This window comes from Brassica napus, chromosome A3, assembly GCF_020379485.1.
Source record: "Brassica napus cultivar Da-Ae chromosome A3, Da-Ae, whole genome shotgun sequence".
In the NCBI taxonomy this organism is placed as follows: Eukaryota; Viridiplantae; Streptophyta; class Magnoliopsida; order Brassicales; family Brassicaceae; genus Brassica; species Brassica napus.
The window spans coordinates 16,147,605-16,164,587 of NC_063436.1; the positions used below are offsets into that span (position 1 = coordinate 16,147,605).

Genomic DNA, 16,983 nt, shown 5'->3' on the forward strand with positions numbered 1-16,983 from the left:
TCCCAAGATTATATTTAATCTTTAGATTGCATGAATAATGCTTTGAAATGTATATGTTAACCTCAATGTAAATAAAAACAGAGACTAGAATGTTTACTTGAAACATGGTTTTGTCGAAAAAGGCATAATGAATGCATTTATATTGAATTAGAAAGAATGAGAGCATACATCATAGACCATATAAATTAAATTGGGTGTAGGAAACAAAACAAATAATGAATGGGTGTTTTAGTTTAATATTTTTTGAGCTTCTACTTATTGGGGTAAGTTGGTCACTGGACCACTGCAAGCTTTAGGGCTCTGAGTTCCCATGAGTTTGGGGCTCACGTTTGAGCACTGGAAAGTCGCTGGACCATCTGCTCCGCTGTACCTAATGTCAATGTCTCCAATCTCAACGTTTTGGCATGGGTATCCCCTGCTGCACAATAGCTTCACTGCATCCTTGTTCCCTGATGTTCCTCTGATCTGCTTGAAGCTGATGTTGGCAAGCTTAATCGTTGATGGTTTCTGCTTGTTACATTGGTTCCAAGGGCAGTACTCTTGGTCGATGAGGATTGGGTTCATAACGTTCTTGAGAATGATATTCTCGAAATGAATATCGGAGGCGGTGGTGGAGCAAGCTGCAGAAGGCCATGTCTTGATCCTCAGTCCGTTGTCAGTCTGTTGGAGAGTGCAGTTTATGACTCTAATGCCGCTGACATCCTGTTCGTTTCCGTACCTTCCAAGGCTTCCGACACTGATTCCATGTCCTGGACCGCACGTGACTTTCTCCACGTGAAGGTTCTTCATCCCATCTCCAACGGATATACAGTCGTCTCCGGTGGAGATGAATGTGTTAAGGATCTTGACTCCGTCACTTCTTCCCAAATGGATACCGTCAGTGTTGGGACTGTCTTTTGGGGCAATGATGTTGATGTGATCCATGGTCATGTTCTTGGCACCGAGCACGTTGATGTGGAAGTTCTTGGCATCTATTGAAGATATGTCTCTGATCTCAGCGTTCTCCACGAAATCAAACCTTATACTCTATAAAAAAAAAGACAAAATAACATCACTAATCTATTATTTTTCACAAAAAGCCAATTAAATTAAGATATATTGAGGACATATATAAGCACACATACGATGGGAAGTTTCTTGCAGTTGAAAGTCTGGTGACAGTTGTTAACTCTCCAAGCTGCGTTTCCTTCACCATCGAAAGCTCCACCTCCGTTCAACTTAAAGCCATTAATGTTGCCAAAGACAATCCATGTGTCCTTTCCCTGGATCGCGTTACCATCAGCTTTGACAGTGCCTTGAATGGTGATCTCCACTGGAGCTTTGCATGGACCCCTCATCTGGATCTCACCAAGCTTGAACTCTCCTTTTGGGATCACCACTCTGCTCGGTGTTGGAGATTGGCATGCTGTTGTGAATGCTTTCAGAAGTGCCTGCATATGTCATGCGCAATAGAACCTTAACAACGTAGCCGATAATATGGTTTTGTGGATTGCTTGTATAGCAAGAAAAAGGAGAGCAATGTAACTAACCTGAGTAATGTCAGAACCTGGAGAGGAGCCAATGGTGATGTATACAGCATTGGCTGAAAATCCCAATAAACAGAAAATAAAAACGGTAAAAGCTCCAAAATATGCACCCATTCTTTAATAAAAAATTTATTTACTATTAATATTACTATTTTTTTTTAATTTATTTGTTTTGTTTCTTGAGTTTGATTAGACTCATGAGTTACGTTTATATAGTGGGGTAGGGAAAGAAATGTTCAAGTCTAACTTTTCTCACAACCTCTCGTTACTTTTAGGTTGTTTGACCCATGTGTGTTAGGAAGTGATCATATTTCTAATTGTGTATCTTGAAGGATAAAAACTGGAAACTAACTAACGTCGTATTTTCAAGAATATTTTTACTGAAAAAATGTCACAAAAACTTTTAGGGAAAGAAATGTTCAAGTCTAACTTTTCTCACAACCTCTCGTTACTTTTAGGTTGTTTGACCCATGTGTGTTAGGAAGTGGTCATATTTCTAATTGTGTATCTTGAAGGATAAAAACTGGAAACTAACTAACGTCGTATTTTCAAGAATATTTTTACTGAAAAAATGTCACAAAAACTTTTAACAACTGTACTCAATCATATTGATAACTTTTAAAATAACTGATTTTAGAACGCTATATTCAGTTTATTTTTGATAATTAAGTTCTTAAAGTACGTACACAATAAAACCACTTAACTTTTCTTTCTTAGCAAAAACAAAAAAATAAACATTTCATATTTTCAGGAGACTTGTGTGTGATGTCATGTTTTTTTTTTTTTTGAAAAAAGTGTGTGATGTCATGTTTCAACTTTCAACATGGTTGCTAGATTTTGAGTGATGCTCCCAAATTAAGGTTGCTCTTTGTACTTTGAGTTTGAGTCCTATGTCACCAAAACGTCTTTCTACTGCAATTTTGTCCTTTATAGTTTTTACCTTCATAATGCACACGTGCTCGAGCTTTGAAACGATTTTTCCGGAGGCATTCTATCTTTTTATTCGTTGTGTCAGGAATGGTCCAACAACACACAGATCTCAGAACATGCAAAACTTGAATTGCACGTGGGTTATGAAATTCTTTTAAATCTTTTACCAACATACAATATACTACGAGCCTGTGTTTTAGAAAACATGATACGTTGAACATTAGCTAATTTTTTAGTTTTAAAATCATGATTAATGAGAGTTCTCAAAATAAATTAGACTATACATATTAATGAATAAAATATTGTTTTGAAAATTCAAAATTCATGAACATCCTTTCTCAAAATATTCATGATTTTGAAAACCCCGTAGTAAATTATGAAATATTTTAAAATTATGATAAAATATGAATATTTATATATACATATACATACATTATGCACTGGAAGAGCTCTCGTGGATGCAAAGGTCTCGTGGGAAGGTCTCTCAATCCCAAAGACTGAAGGGGGCTTGGGGCTACGTAATATTATGCACTGGAACGAGACTTGCATCCTTAAACTGCTATGGATGATCTTCTTTAGGTCGGGCTCGCTTTGGGTGGCATGGATCAGAAATAAATATATCTCCTCTTCCTCCTTTTGGGCGTTGAACGAAAAGAACTACAGCTACTCTTGGATGTTTCGGAAAATCCTTGGCATGAGACCAAAAGCTCTACCCTTTTTGAAAATCTCTGTGAAAAATGGTGAATCCACTTTCTTTTGGTGGGATCCTTGGACACCTTTTGGGCCTCTATTCACATACCTGGCTTCAGATGGTCCTTCACTGATGGGCATCCCCATTGATGCTACTGTTGCTGATCTACGGACAACCTCGGGCTGGCTCTTACCAAATGCAAGATCAGATAAGCAACTGCTGTTATTCTCGTACATCTCCTCCCTTCAGCTCCATGACGGGTCAGATGTAGCATGTTGGTCAGTTGAAGACGTGCCTAGTAAATCCTTTAAAGCAAAGATTGTCTTCAACGCCATACGGACTCAACGTCAAAGGAAGGCTTGGGCACCGCTCATCTGGCATAAAGCTGTGATTCCTAGACACGCTACAACAGCATGGCTATTCACTCTTAACAGGAATCCAACTTTCGACCGCATTGCTACTTGGAGTTCGGATGTGGAAACGGTCTGTTTGTTGTGTGGAAGCTGCAATGAAAGCAGAGATCACCTTTTTTTCACATGCTCCTTCTCCTCTGCTGTATGGAACTCTATCATGTCTAGATTTGGAATAGCAGACTGGCCTTTATCATGGTCGGAGGTCTTACTCTGGCTGCCTCATGCTCCTGGTAATAACACACAAAGGATAGCTTTTCTTCAGGGCTGGCAGGCATCTGTCTATGAGCTTTGGAGAGAAAGAAACAGGCGTCTTCATGATGGCCTCACATGGCCTGCTGCTAGGGTGGTAAAACTCATCCTTTCTTCTTTGCGGGATAAATGCTCGGCGATGGAGGCTCAAGGTCTCCCAAGAGGTCCCTTGTTGGCTTCTTTTTGGTTTGACCCACCATAATGCTTTTTCTCATTCTTGATAATCTAGTTGAATATCAGCCTTTGCTGTTCCTCCCCCCTTCCTCTTATGTAACTGTTATCTTTTAGTTCTAAAGCTTGCTTGTATCCTTTATTAATATTAATGAAAATCCTTTAAAAAAAAAAATACTTCAATTGTGTTAAATCCACATTAATTGGGATTTTGCTCTTACTACGAACCTTTCTAAAGACAAACTTGTAATATTTTGGATTTTGAAACGAAAATATTGTGGTTATCCTTGAAAAAGCAATGTCAATACGTAGCTGATAATTTTAATACTGTCTCTTTTCCCATTCAAATATATAGAGTTACATATATATATATATATATATATATATATATATATATATATGTATTGTATACCCTGGTGTCGTTTATCCTACATAGCGTTGGAGAAACAACAATGGAGTTCTTAATTTATTTATTTTTGGGTAAATTGTTAAGTTCTTAAATTTAATTTGACATGAATACTATTAGCTATTAGAGCTCGAACTTCAACAGAAAACGTTACCGTTCCAATTTCAAGTTTTGTCAAATCCGAAATCAGCAGGACTCAAAATTAATTCGGCTGTCTAATTCAAATCTAATACTACGTACGATAATAACTAGAATAACAATTAACAAGTATCTGGATAAGACGTCTGAAGAATATCTCACAATAAAAGTGAGATGAGACCACTAGAGCAGCTATTTTGTTAAGAAACTGTTAAAGTTTCTCAAAGAAAAATATCATAATTATTTGTATAATTACATTTTTAATAATTGTATCATATTTTAATAAGTGTTATTAAGAGTTCTAAGCAAGTTATTTAAAAAAAATCTTAAATCAGAATTCTTCTCTATTCTTTCTCATACTTTTTAAAATCACTAGGTAACTTTTCACGTACTCATCAATGAACAACGAGAAAATAAAGTAAACATTTTGTACTGGGATCAAAAAAAAATTAATGGAGATAAATTTTCATTTTTGGTGGGATCAATATAATTTTTCTTAAGTAAAAACAAATATTTTACATTTTTAAAAAATAAAAACAAATAATTTTAGAAAAGTAGTGGGGTCAGCTGACCCCATCTCTTCCCAGCCCCTGGTCACATAGATCAACCCATTAATTGCTAGTTAATTTTAAGGTTTAAGTAATTTTTAGCATTTTAAATTTCTTAAAAAGACCAATCACATGCAGAAAAGATATATAAATCTTTTAGTTTTATTACATCATTATGCACACACACACATATGTGTTGGCATCGAATAGAAACATTTTTTCATTTACAGTTTTCATAAAGTCTCCCTTATGTGAGACTTTTCAAAGAAAAAAGGGTTAGAAAGAAGGAAAAACAAAATTGGATGTGAAAGCCCTAGATGTGTTGATCAGCTTCAACATTTTACGCTTGGCCAGGTGCCTTGACCACAGGTCCAACACAAGCCTTTGGGTTTTGAGTTCCCACAAGCTTAGGTGTGACGTTTGTGCACTCAAAAGTGGGTGGACCATCAGGTCCTGTGTACTCAATGTTAATGTCTCCAATCTCAACGTTCTCACATGGATGTCCCTTGCTGCACAATAGTTTCACTGCGTCCTTGTTCCCTGATGTTCCTCTAATATTCCTGAAGGTAATGTCCACCAGCTTAATTGTTGATGGTTTCTGCAAATAATATAAAAACTTTGGGAATCAGAATCATATATAGAACTCTATATGTAACCTCTACCAAAATGGTAAATGCTAAAGATCTAGAAAACATCAGAATAATTTGTGTGCTGAATCAATTTATCCATTTTCATATATAGAATCCGGTGATAGTGGCAAGACATAGAATCTAATAAAAAATACTTACGCTCTTGTTGCATTGGTTCCAAGGGCAGTACTCCTGGTCGATGAGGATTGGGTTGCTAACTTTGTTAAGGATGATATTCTCAAAATGAATACCGGCAGCAGTGGTGGTGCAAGCCGCAGATGGCCATGTCTTGATCCTCAGCCCGTTGTCAGTTCCCTCGAGGGTGCAGTTTATAACCTTAATGTCGTTGACATCTTGCTCCCATCCGTATCTTCCAAGGCTTCCGACACTGATTCCGTGTCCAGGACCGCACACAACTTTTTCAATGAGGAGATTCTTCATCCCATCTCCCACGGAGATGCAGTCATCTCCTGTGGAGATCTTAGTGTTGAGGATCTTGACTCCCTCACATCTTCCCAAATGGATACCGTCAGTGTTGGGGCTTTCAGCTGGAGCGATGATCTTGATGTTATCAAAGGTCATGTTCTTGCCACTGATAACGTTGAAGTGGAAGTTTTTGGCATCTAACGAGGTTACGTCTTTTATCTCAGCGTTATCCACAAAATCAAACCTTACACTCTGCAAAAAAATAATAGCACCATATATATTAAATTGATCATCAATGAATAATCTATCTTCTTATTTAAAACCACTTAAAGCATATATATATATATATATTATTTTTGAAAATACGTGTCTATATCTTATTAAAACAAAAACACTTACGATGGGAAGTTTTTTGCACTCAAAAGTCTTGTGGCAGTTATTGGCCTTCCACGCTGCATTGCCTTCACCGTCAAATGTTCCACCTCCGTTCAGCTTAAACCCATTGATTTTTTCGAAGACGACCCACCTATCCTTTCCCTGCGTTGAGCCACCGTCAGCTTTGACATTGCCTTGAAGGGTGAACTCCACTGGAGATTTGCATGGACCAGTCATAGCGATCTCACCAAGCTTGAAGTCACCTTTTGGGATCAGAACCTGGCTCGGTGCAGGGGCTTGGCATGCTGATGTGAACGCTTTAAGAAGAGCCTTCAACAAAACCCCAACGAGTACGTTAGCCAAAAAAAAAATAAAAAAACAGTTATAGATTTCTCTGGATGAAATAATTAGAAAATAGTATAGATACTAACCGCAGTAATATCAGAACCTGGAGGACCACCAACGGTGAACACCTCAGCATTGGCTGAATATCCCAGCAAACATAGAACCAAAATTGTATAAATTCCTAAATATGAACCCATTTTTTATTTATTTTTTATTTATTTTTTATTGTTATTTGTTTTGTTTTATGAGAGTTTAGCTATGCATCTGCTGCTTTATATAGTGCCCTTAATGGAGATATGTTTAACCCATTTTTCTCTCAACGTCTCGTTTTTTAGATTGTTTGGCCAATTATCAAGGAATTACTAGGCTAATTTAATTTTGAGAAACTAGCGGTTTATTATTAGACGAAAGACTTGTTCTACTCGTGCACGTTTATAGCATTTTTATGATACGTACATTTTTCAGGTTAATTGTTAGCCAACTTATGAAATTGACATGAGTGAAGAAGAGACATTATGTTTGAAACATACGGTTGGACGGATTTATCGTAAACCAACATATGAAGGCTATAATGTATATAGCTCAGAGAGAAGCAGAGGCAGATTTTGAAAAGTTTTTAATGGGGGACACAATATTAAAAACATCACTTAACATTTTGACCAAAAAAAAAAAATATATATTAAAAACATCTATATATATATATATATATATATACCAGTGTTTTTTTTTTATGTTGTCGATGTGTAAAATCTTTGGAGGTACTATGTCAACGTGAGCCTACACAAGAATTAAAAAAATTCAAAGTTATTATCTTATCTTGAAAACGTGAAAATACTTTTTAAAGACTATCAAAACATCATTATGTTTAATTGGATTAAAACCTTGAAAATACTCTCTCTAAATTATGTATACTGTCTCTGCAGGTGTTTTGATTTAAAGACAAACATACCGTTACACGAATCTGAGATCATTATTAGGTATTATTGTTTGCATACAATTTCTCTTACCAATTATAATAACAAAAACTTATCTCTACTTCATGGATATTATTATTGAAAATAATGTATGTATTTGTGTTATTTCATAATAGATTATGAATGTTTGGGAAATATAAATAAATATAGAGAATACTTATAATAATCTTTAAATTTCAATTATATTATTATTGCGAATTACACAAAAATTATCTACCCAATATTGTGTCACTCTTTCAGCTAATGAATTCCAAACTTGAAGGGACTATTATCTCTATTAGATATCCATATCATTTAAAGGTAAAAAAAAAAAACAAGACATATTTCTAAACTTTTTCATCGCACCCTGACCAAAGCGTCTTAACCAGACTGGATGGGTGCATGGTGGACAAGCGACTTTAACTTTAAGAATCCGGTTTAGCTTTTTCAGTGCAAGCAGGTGGTTCCATCTTTCCTTTGAGTTTAGGCTTGACGTCAGAACATGCCGAAACAGCTGGTCCCTTTTTACCAGTGTATACGAAGTCTATGTTAGAGAGAGTAACATTAGTGCAAGGCACTCCTGGGCTGCAAAGTAGTTTCACAGCCACCTTTGACGCTGATGTGCCCTTAATGTCCCTGTAGGTGATGTCCGACAACTTCACTTTCGATGGTCCCTGCGCATATATGATTTAAAAGCTTGTTCAGTATTATCAACCACACCAAAATATAGATATATGTGTGATGTGTCAAAATTTGAGTTTCGTATAGAAACATTCCCTCTCATAACATTTCTGGTTATAATACCTCACTTCGAAAAGTGAATATCATCAATCTAAAGTAGTATATAAAGTACATGGTCCCTGCACTCCTAAATGATTTTAAATTGAAAGCACATGATTATGAGAATGTATTTTCAAATATAGTAAATACTTTGATTTGGTTACATACCCCTTTCTTGCAGTGGCCATGAGGGCAATACACTTGGTCGATGAGAATAGGTAAGCTAACATTGTCCATTGTGATATCCTGGAAAAGAATGTTGGAGACGATACCAGGGGGAGATCCAGGCCATGTCTTAATGCGGACACCGTTATCAGTGTTCTTGATGAGGCTTCTCCTAATGGTGACTCCTCTCACTGGTTGCTCATTAGGATACTTTCCAAGACTTCCGATGGCAATACCATGTCCTGGTCCACATTCTACGTTCTCGACAAGAAAATTTTCAGTACCATCTCCTATGGAAATGCAGTCATCTCCGGTTTTAATCTTTGCACGTACTAATCTGACGCCATCAGACCTTCCAATATGGATACCATCGGTGTTAAGACTCTCTGGAGGTGCATCAATACCAATATCCTCAAGCGTTAAGTTCTTACAGTTGATAATGTTCATGTGGAAAAGTTTGCTGTTTGTTGATTTTATGCCTTTAATTTTCGAGTTTGTGAGACCTGTGATCCGGATGTTCTGTTACCAATAAATATTTACCTATTTAGTCAATTATATATTCTGAAAAATTAGATGAATCTTTAAGATAACACAAAAAATTATGACAAAATAGCATGCAAAAAAATCCCGAAAATACTATTAATTAAGTGATAAAATGACTGAATTGTTTCAAACCCTAGACCATCATCCTAATTTCATCCTATAACTATTAAACTCTAATCACAAAAATCAAATCTAAATATAAAATAATTTTCTTTAACTTTTAATTTATGTATTGGTTTTTTCCTGTCATGTTTTGTGCTATTTTGGAATAAAAACATGTTTTCTTCTACAAGGTATTTTCTCATAAAAATATGTTTTCATCTTTTATGTCGAATTGAAAGTTCTTACGATAGGGAGAGTGTTGCATTTGCCAGTTTTAGCACAGTCATTGATCTTCCAAGCGTGGGCGCCTTGGCCATCAAAAATGGCACCATGTCCATTCAAATTAAAATTCTCGAGTTTTTCGAAATTAATCCATCCGCAGTGAGGTTTACCAGGAGTGGCCTTAGAAGGAGCCATTATATGGCCATCCATTTCGAAAGTGACGGCACTTTTGCATGGACCCTTGAACTCTAAGGTCTTTACCAAATACTTACCCTTTCGCACTTTAATCTTGCTTGGTGATTTTGATTCACATGCTTTTTTCCATGCATCCGCAAATGCCTACATAACATCCGTTCCACACCATATTCTTACTTAAAACCATATAACTAGAGAGATTAGACGTATAACAATATAAGATATGGTACGTACCTTACTGTCATCGGTTTTGCCGTCTCCTTTGGCTCCTGATGCTTTAACATCAATTGTTTCACCGCTTCCTTTGGATGGTTCGTCTTTATCGTTTTCTGTAAGCATTTTAGCCCCATTTGCTATTGTTGTGGCCATAACCACTAGTACTACAAAAAGTAGTGTCTTTGCTCGACGCAAACCCACCATTTTTTTTATTCTCTTAAATTTATTGATATTTTTTATTTTCTTATTTATCGTTTATTTTCTCTTTATACTTTTTTTTTTCGTTTTTTTTTTCTGGTTTGCTCTGATGAGTCAAGAGTTCGTTTTATAGAGTAGCGAAAGAGTTTGAAAACCACAAATTCCGCGTACCTAAAAATAGAACTATTGATTATGTGTAATACATAATGAGAGAATTAAGCACGACCTTTTTGACTTGCTCCGTTTTCTATTTATGGAAACATGCATGTGAGGTTGCAAAAAAGATGTCTCATCTAGCGATCGAAAATCCGGTTTATAATTTATTTCAGTTCGGTTTTACAAAAGAAAATCAGACTAGTAAAATGTTTTTGTTACATTTGGTTTAGTTTTTTTTTTCTTTTTAAGTTTGATTCGGTTATAGATACTAGAATTCCAATTCGAATAAATAAATGTTCTAAAAAAATATTTATAAAATTATGGGAATTATTTTTTCTGAAAAATAAATGATGGAATTATAACATAAAACAATTTTACAACTTATGTTGACGGTTCTATTTGCATTCAAACAATATTCATGTTTGCCGGTTTACACTTTTCCCATCAATCAGTATAGTTAGTTGTTAATAAATCACCTTTCACTCGAAACTTAGATTTTTATGACGTATTTGCTCAAAAAAAAGATTTTTATGACGTAAAAATAAAATGTTTTAGATATTAAGTGTGTATGTATATATATAAATAAATAAATCGATGAATATCGGGGGAAATGGAGAAGTTAACTCGGCCCATTACATGAAAATCTACTAATGGGCTTATCATGGCTAAACAATAATGGGCTAAACAATTTGATTCCAGACTTGTATAAGAGAAACCCTAAAAGAAAGAGAAAAGACACCACAATGGACAGCGGCGATATTGTCGGAACCGGAGATTACGACGTTGAGACGAAGCGAGAGAAGCTGAAATCGTTGCTCTCTCAACTACTCGCCGATCCGATTCTAGCCGACGTTCCGAAGAGTCCAACACTTTCAGATGTCGTCACTCTCGTCAGTCTTGAAAAGGGAAGCGCTATGCGTCTCTCCATCGTCAAACTCGACGGCTCCTCTTTGGGTAAATATTTACTTTCATATGAGCATTTCGTCGAACAAGTGGTGTGCATTGTAGATTTACATTTACGTTTGTTCTTTATTGGCAGATGTGGCGGTTATGAATTCAGCTACTTTGAAGGATCTGAAGCTTTTGATCAAGAAGAAAGTTAATGAGATGGAGCAAGCAAACATGGGTCATCGCCACATCTCTTGGTAAAAGCTTGTTTCTTTGATTCTTGTCGGAAAAAGAGAAACCTTTAGTTATTACAAGAGTTTTGTTTGGGAATGTGCAGGAAGCATGTGTGGTCAAACTTCTGTCTTTCGTGGAATAACGAGAAGTTTCTTGACGATGACGCTGTTCTTCAGGATGTCGGAATCCGGAACAACTCTCAGGTTTACCTCTGTTGCTGTACTATGTTTCAAACCATTTGTCTACATATGCTCTAGTTGTCTTTAATCTTGTTTTGATTGGTCTTTATGAATACAGATCGCCTTTGTTCCGTATGTGACGAAGAAGGGTCCGGGAAGACACTCAAAGAGGAAGAAGCATCGTCTCTTTCGTTCACTCCACAAGACTTGTTAGATAGTATCGGTAGGTTTTCGACCAAACGTTGAGCTAAAAATTGAGGCCTCATTAGATACATTTCAAAAGCGTTAATTTGTTTTTATTTATTTAAGACATTAGGTCTGATATGTTTTTGAAATCATGTCAAGATTCCCAGTGATGAAAGTTTTAGTAATCTGTAACGGTGAGAAAATGGGGCTCCCTCTTGGGTAACTTTACCATGGAGGTTTTAGAGGAACCATTGCTGTAGATTCTTGGCAACTTCTGAGGGTTTCTTTGCCGCCCATTACAATGTGCATCGATTCTTTCTTTAACTATTTCTTCAGATTCTGCGACATTGAACTAGGCTACGTCTTTCCATTTTGTTATTATTTATTATAATTACTTTGATTACGCTGTTAGTTTTACAGTATTCTGATCAGGTTGTCTGGCGTCAGGAAAAAACACATGACTATGGGCTGGATGATGCACCAGCATGCTGCAAAAACAAGCAGAGTATAGAAAAACAAGCGCAAGCCGGATGGAGTTGGTTTAGCTTATAATAATCTGTTTTAGTGTAAAACTCTGTATATAAACTCAGCTTATTGGTTGCAGTGTGCATAACAGAACATAAATTGCATCGCTTACTAATGAATGCTAAGCTAGGGTTATTGTTGGTCACATTGTTATAATATTTATTTTAAGAAAATCTTTACTCAGCTATTGGATGATTGATCATCGCCTCTTTAGATCCCAAACTTGCTGAGATATATATATATATACACTTTTAATTAAGACAGTCAGAGTTATTTCAGTATGAATTATGTTCTCATTGCATTTATGTTAGTGAATCGTATGCAGCTGAAATGGTCATGTTAGAACAACTCATTCTGGCACTTGAATTATATGTTACAAACTTCTCTATCCCTGCTAAACTAATGATGAGATTGTTATGGATCTTATGGTTTAGGACGATAAATAGATGTAGTGGAAATGTAGCAATCGTAATGAAGAGAACATATTGTTTTATACATACATCTACTATTTTGGGGATAATAAACATTTAATACAAAAATTAATAATCTTTTTTTTTCATAATTTGAAGGTTTATATTTATGTATATAATTTCTAGAAAAATTGAAAGTCAAGGCTAATGTTTTAGTGAAATGTGTTTAGATCAGGTCATATGTTTATCCACATCAAGATCTCTAAAAACTAGGGTTGAAAACTAAAAAAAAAGTAAACATTTAAAGTATCACTTACCAAATCTTGTGTTATCCATTATACTCTACACACTAACACTTATGTGTATGAGCCGGACCACTCTTAGTAAATTCTCTATACACCGAACCGTAGGCTGTGATGCACCATAAACAATAGTAACATTAAGAATCTAGGTCAATCACGCAATTGATGATGGCGAATTCGATTCTTGTAAAAAAGATTAAAAGTTCCTCTCAAAGTCAACACATTAAGAATAGACATCTTGTCTTGAATTGCGTAAATTTTGAAACGGAAAACATATTCGGGCCTACAGATATCAATTCTCCGATGCTACATCATATAATTACAGCCTAAAGACAACAAAATAATATTAAGTGTTTGGAAAAACCAAAGTGGTGGGAAACTTGTGCACCTCTTGTTAAATCTTTATAGCCTTTGAAGAACACTCACGGCACAACTGCCCCCACCCACCATTTCGTTTTTTACTTTCCTATTTCTCTATCCTTGAATAGAAAAGCAACAATTATTTAATTAACACTACCAAAATATATAGTCATGAAACTATCTTAAATATGTTAAACTCATTGAGTGTTAAACTTGGTGTATAATGAAACCGAGGGAAGATTATTTAAACACACATTTCACTTTCTAATTGTGATTCTACACCATCTTGTTAGGAACTTGCCTTAGTAACCATTGGTTGATGTATTAAGGGCATAATTATTGGATGTTAAGGGAAATTAAGGGAGTTTCTTATCAAATATTAATATTTGATGTATGAAGTGTGAACACAAAATTTTATTACATTTTAGTGGTGAATTTCTAAAAGCCTGAGAAACATTTTGATATTATTTTTCTATTTCTTTTCTAGTGAATGACTTCTTTTTGGAAATTCTAGTTTATTCCACACAAAAGTTTCTCAAATAAAAAAGTCCAACTGTGAATTTCTCAAGTTTTTTAAAAGATTCATCAATAAATTATTAAGAAAATCATGTATTCACATTTGAATATTAAATATGTATATAACTATCTGATGGAATATTCATTTGAAAGATTACCAAAGTTATTGCTCTAATTAACTTTTAGGTGATCTTGGAACATTTCTAATTCAAATCAACAGATCGCCATTATACAATCCAAGCGTAGACAACTACAAATCACTATGGAGATGAAACTGTAATTATAAACTATCTTTCAATGTAGGATAAAAAATCTCTTGATCCAAACTCTTCGTCTAACATATGTTTTACACGCTGATTATATATGACCAAAACCCAGCTATTCAAATAGACATACTTTAATATCTATGATCAACAAATCATTTTGATCTAAATGCTTATCTCACCCATTATTTATCTTATATAAAATCCACAAAATGTTTATTATATTAACCGAAAGAGAAAAGTCCAACATGAATATGATATCTACATCACACACAAACTCTCCAACTCCAATTAAGACTTGTGTATTTTCATATCTCAACGTTTTAAAGAAAAAGCACTAAACTAGAAACTGAAATACAAATCTATTAAATAAAAAAAGTGTGACCAATAAACAATTCGATTTACTGTTGGACCTTTAAAACAAAGTTAGATGATAAAAAGTAAAAGGAAAGAGAGATGCAAAAGAGAGGACTTCTGCATGAGTTGGCAACTTCAGTTTTTGTTCTTATTATTAAAGTCTTTAAAGTAAACCTAATTTAAAAAAAAAAACGTAAGTGTTGCTCTGTCATCATCATCACACTTTCCCCCTCCTCCCTTTTGTTTTCTTCTTCGTTTTCTTTATTCTCTTTTGACAATCCGTAACTCCAAATCTCATCCTACGGTCTACAAAATTTTAAACTTTTTCCACGATAGAATTATTATTATGTGATGCCCATTCAACGTAACCCCTCCTTAGTTTCCTCATCAATCTTCTTCTCTCTCTCTCTCTCTTCATCTCAATATATCAAACATCTTGCTTCTGTTTCTCTCCTTCATCCATGGCTCAAGAGAACAGTTTCAAGAAGAGAAAGATCACCACCGTGGACGACCGTGGAGGACTTTTAGAATCCCTTCCCGGAGATATCCTCACCGACATATTCTCTCGCCTTCCCATCTCCTCCTTAGCTAAACTCATGTTCGTTTGCAGATCTTGGAGATCCATTTTGACGACACAACACGGTCTTATCTCTTCTTCTTGTTCTTCCGACAAGAAGCCATGTCTTCTCCTTCACTGCGATTCGCCAATACGCAACGGCCTCCACTTCTTGGACTTGTCTGAAGAAGAGAAACGTATCAAGACCAAGAAATTCACCTTAAGATTCGCATCTTCCATGCCTGAGTTCGACGTGGTAGGTTCTTGTAACGGTTTGCTCTGTTTGTCTGATTCTCTTTACAACGACTCTCTCTACCTCTACAACCCTTTCACCACAAACTCCTTAGAGCTTCCTGAATGTTCCAACAAGTACCATGATCAAGAACTCGTGTTCGGCTTCGGGTTCCATCAAAAGACAAAGGAGTACAAAGTTGTAAAGATAGTTTACTTCAGAGGTAGTAGTAGTAGCTACCGAGGTCGTGGTCGGATCCAGTACAAGCAATCAGAGGTTCAGGTCTTAACCTTACCAACAAGAAGAGATCAATCTTTATCTTGGAGAAGCTTAGGGAAAGCTCCTTACAAGTTTATGAAACGTCCCACGGAGGCTTTGGTCAACGGGAGGTTACATTTTGTGACAAGGCCTCGTAGGCACGTGCCTGATCGTAAGTTTGTATCATTTGATCTTGAAGATGAGGAGTTTAGAGAGATTCCTAAACCGGACTGCGGTGGGCTAAACCGGATCAACCATAGGTTAGTGAACCTTAAAGGGTGTCTTAGTGCCGTTGTTTATGGAAACTATGGGAAGTTAGATATATGGGTTATGAAGAGCTACGGGGTTAAGGAGTCTTGGGGCAAAGAGTATAGCATTGGGACTTACGTGCCGAAGGGGCTAAAGCAGAGTTCGGACCGACCAATGTGGATTTGGAAGAACGCTGAGAATGGTAAAGTGGTTAGGGTTTTGTGTGTGTTGGAGAATGGAGAGATCTTGTTGGAGTATAAGAGTAGGGTTCTTGTGTCTTATGATCCAAAATTGGGTAAGTTTAAAGATCTTGTTGTTCAAGGTATGCCTAATTGGTTTCACACTGTTGTTCATGTTGGAACATTATCTTGGCTTGATACACCACTTGATTTATGAAACGTTTTAAAGAAAATTCTTCCTTTTTATTGTCATATAATATTCCATTTATAGTCTTAAATAATGTTGTAAATTATTGAGTCATCTTCTTTCATCCTTCCAAGTTATTGCTTCGTTTCTGGTGAATGTATTATTTGTTGATTTTTTCATGTTTTTTGGTGGTTTCATGTAGATATGGTTTCATAAATCTACTGGTAAATATATATGAAGATATATGTGCCATTCAGTTTTATGCCTTTGTATTCTGTGTCAATTTTCATCACAGCATGGCCTTTACTATATGATATTTTACTAAATTTACTGCAATATATTTGAATGAAACAAAGAGTATACAATTGTTAAACCAAAATATGCAATTCATAAACATGCATGTGAGAAACAAATATATGAGATAATGTGTACAGAAAGAACTAAATATGTAACATTAGTTGCAGAAATGGTTAATTGAGCTTAACTAACGTTACACCACAGCCACCAGAGCCTCATTTTTCACGACTTGTAACCGTCGTCCATTCTATTATGTCTTAATTTTTGTGTTTGTTTAATAAAATTTTACTATATATTATCTAATACAGTACAATCATAAAATTTGCATGCTGGATCAGTAAGCCATCCATGAAAAGAATCTCCTAGCATATACTTAGATCCATGGAGTTCACAACAAGAAAATAAAGGCACGACGATAAAGCAAAATT

At 35.5% G+C, this 16,983-nt stretch overlaps 6 protein-coding genes and 1 non-coding gene across 9 annotated transcripts; 4 read left to right on the plus strand and 3 right to left on the minus strand.

The window, feature by feature from the left end:
* Nucleotides 1-116: 116 nt before the first annotated feature.
* Nucleotides 117-1,709, minus strand: LOC106384231 (polygalacturonase-like). The gene is made up of 3 exons (XM_022716290.2): nucleotides 1,530-1,709; nucleotides 1,125-1,430; nucleotides 117-1,026 (listed from the first exon to the last, which is right to left on the minus strand). Exons 1-3 carry the CDS (start codon nucleotides 1,638-1,640, stop codon nucleotides 256-258), a joined length of 1,188 nt encoding a protein of 395 aa, XP_022572011.1. The 5' UTR covers nucleotides 1,641-1,709; the 3' UTR covers nucleotides 117-255.
* Nucleotides 1,710-2,982: 1,273 nt separating this feature from the next.
* On the plus strand, nucleotides 2,983-4,011 carry LOC125607169. The gene has a single exon (XM_048777004.1). It carries the CDS (start codon nucleotides 2,983-2,985, stop codon nucleotides 4,009-4,011), a length of 1,029 nt encoding a protein of 342 aa, XP_048632961.1.
* Nucleotides 4,012-5,205: 1,194 nt separating this feature from the next.
* LOC111214125 (polygalacturonase-like) lies at nucleotides 5,206-7,095 on the minus strand. The gene is made up of 4 exons (XM_022716291.2): nucleotides 6,934-7,095; nucleotides 6,527-6,832; nucleotides 5,861-6,379; nucleotides 5,206-5,670 (listed from the first exon to the last, which is right to left on the minus strand). Exons 1-4 carry the CDS (start codon nucleotides 7,042-7,044, stop codon nucleotides 5,413-5,415), a joined length of 1,194 nt encoding a protein of 397 aa, XP_022572012.1. The 5' UTR covers nucleotides 7,045-7,095; the 3' UTR covers nucleotides 5,206-5,412.
* An 887-nt stretch (nucleotides 7,096-7,982) lies between these two features.
* LOC111214126 (exopolygalacturonase clone GBGA483-like) lies at nucleotides 7,983-10,335 on the minus strand. Its single transcript, XM_022716292.2, has 4 exons — nucleotides 10,042-10,335; nucleotides 9,637-9,951; nucleotides 8,749-9,264; nucleotides 7,983-8,474 (listed from the first exon to the last, which is right to left on the minus strand). Exons 1-4 carry the CDS (start codon nucleotides 10,225-10,227, stop codon nucleotides 8,226-8,228), a joined length of 1,266 nt encoding a protein of 421 aa, XP_022572013.2. The 5' UTR covers nucleotides 10,228-10,335; the 3' UTR covers nucleotides 7,983-8,225.
* A 745-nt stretch (nucleotides 10,336-11,080) lies between these two features.
* LOC106388993 (U11/U12 small nuclear ribonucleoprotein 25 kDa protein) lies at nucleotides 11,081-12,576 on the plus strand. Of its 3 annotated transcripts, none has more exons than XM_013829172.3 (5): nucleotides 11,081-11,331; nucleotides 11,417-11,522; nucleotides 11,603-11,702; nucleotides 11,797-11,901; nucleotides 12,285-12,576. In XM_013829172.3, the coding sequence occupies exons 1-4, from the start codon at nucleotides 11,121-11,123 to the stop codon at nucleotides 11,890-11,892; spliced, it is 513 nt and encodes a 170-aa protein (XP_013684626.2). In that variant the 5' UTR covers nucleotides 11,081-11,120; the 3' UTR covers nucleotides 11,893-11,901; nucleotides 12,285-12,576. The 3 variants fall into 3 exon arrangements, with proteins under 3 accessions (XP_013684626.2, XP_013684627.2, XP_013684629.2); XM_013829173.3 differs by having other exon boundaries at nucleotides 12,297-12,576; XM_013829175.3 differs by having other exon boundaries at nucleotides 12,312-12,576.
* On the plus strand, nucleotides 12,026-12,147 carry LOC125607337. The gene has a single exon (XR_007338497.1). It is a non-coding gene; the product is annotated as a small nucleolar RNA snoR130 (small nucleolar RNA).
* Nucleotides 12,577-14,943: 2,367 nt separating the features above from the next.
* Nucleotides 14,944-16,323, plus strand: LOC106388992 (F-box protein At3g07870-like). Its single transcript, XM_013829171.3, has one exon. It carries the CDS (start codon nucleotides 15,059-15,061, stop codon nucleotides 16,286-16,288), a length of 1,230 nt encoding a protein of 409 aa, XP_013684625.2. The 5' UTR covers nucleotides 14,944-15,058; the 3' UTR covers nucleotides 16,289-16,323.
* Nucleotides 16,324-16,983: the final 660 nt, after the last annotated feature.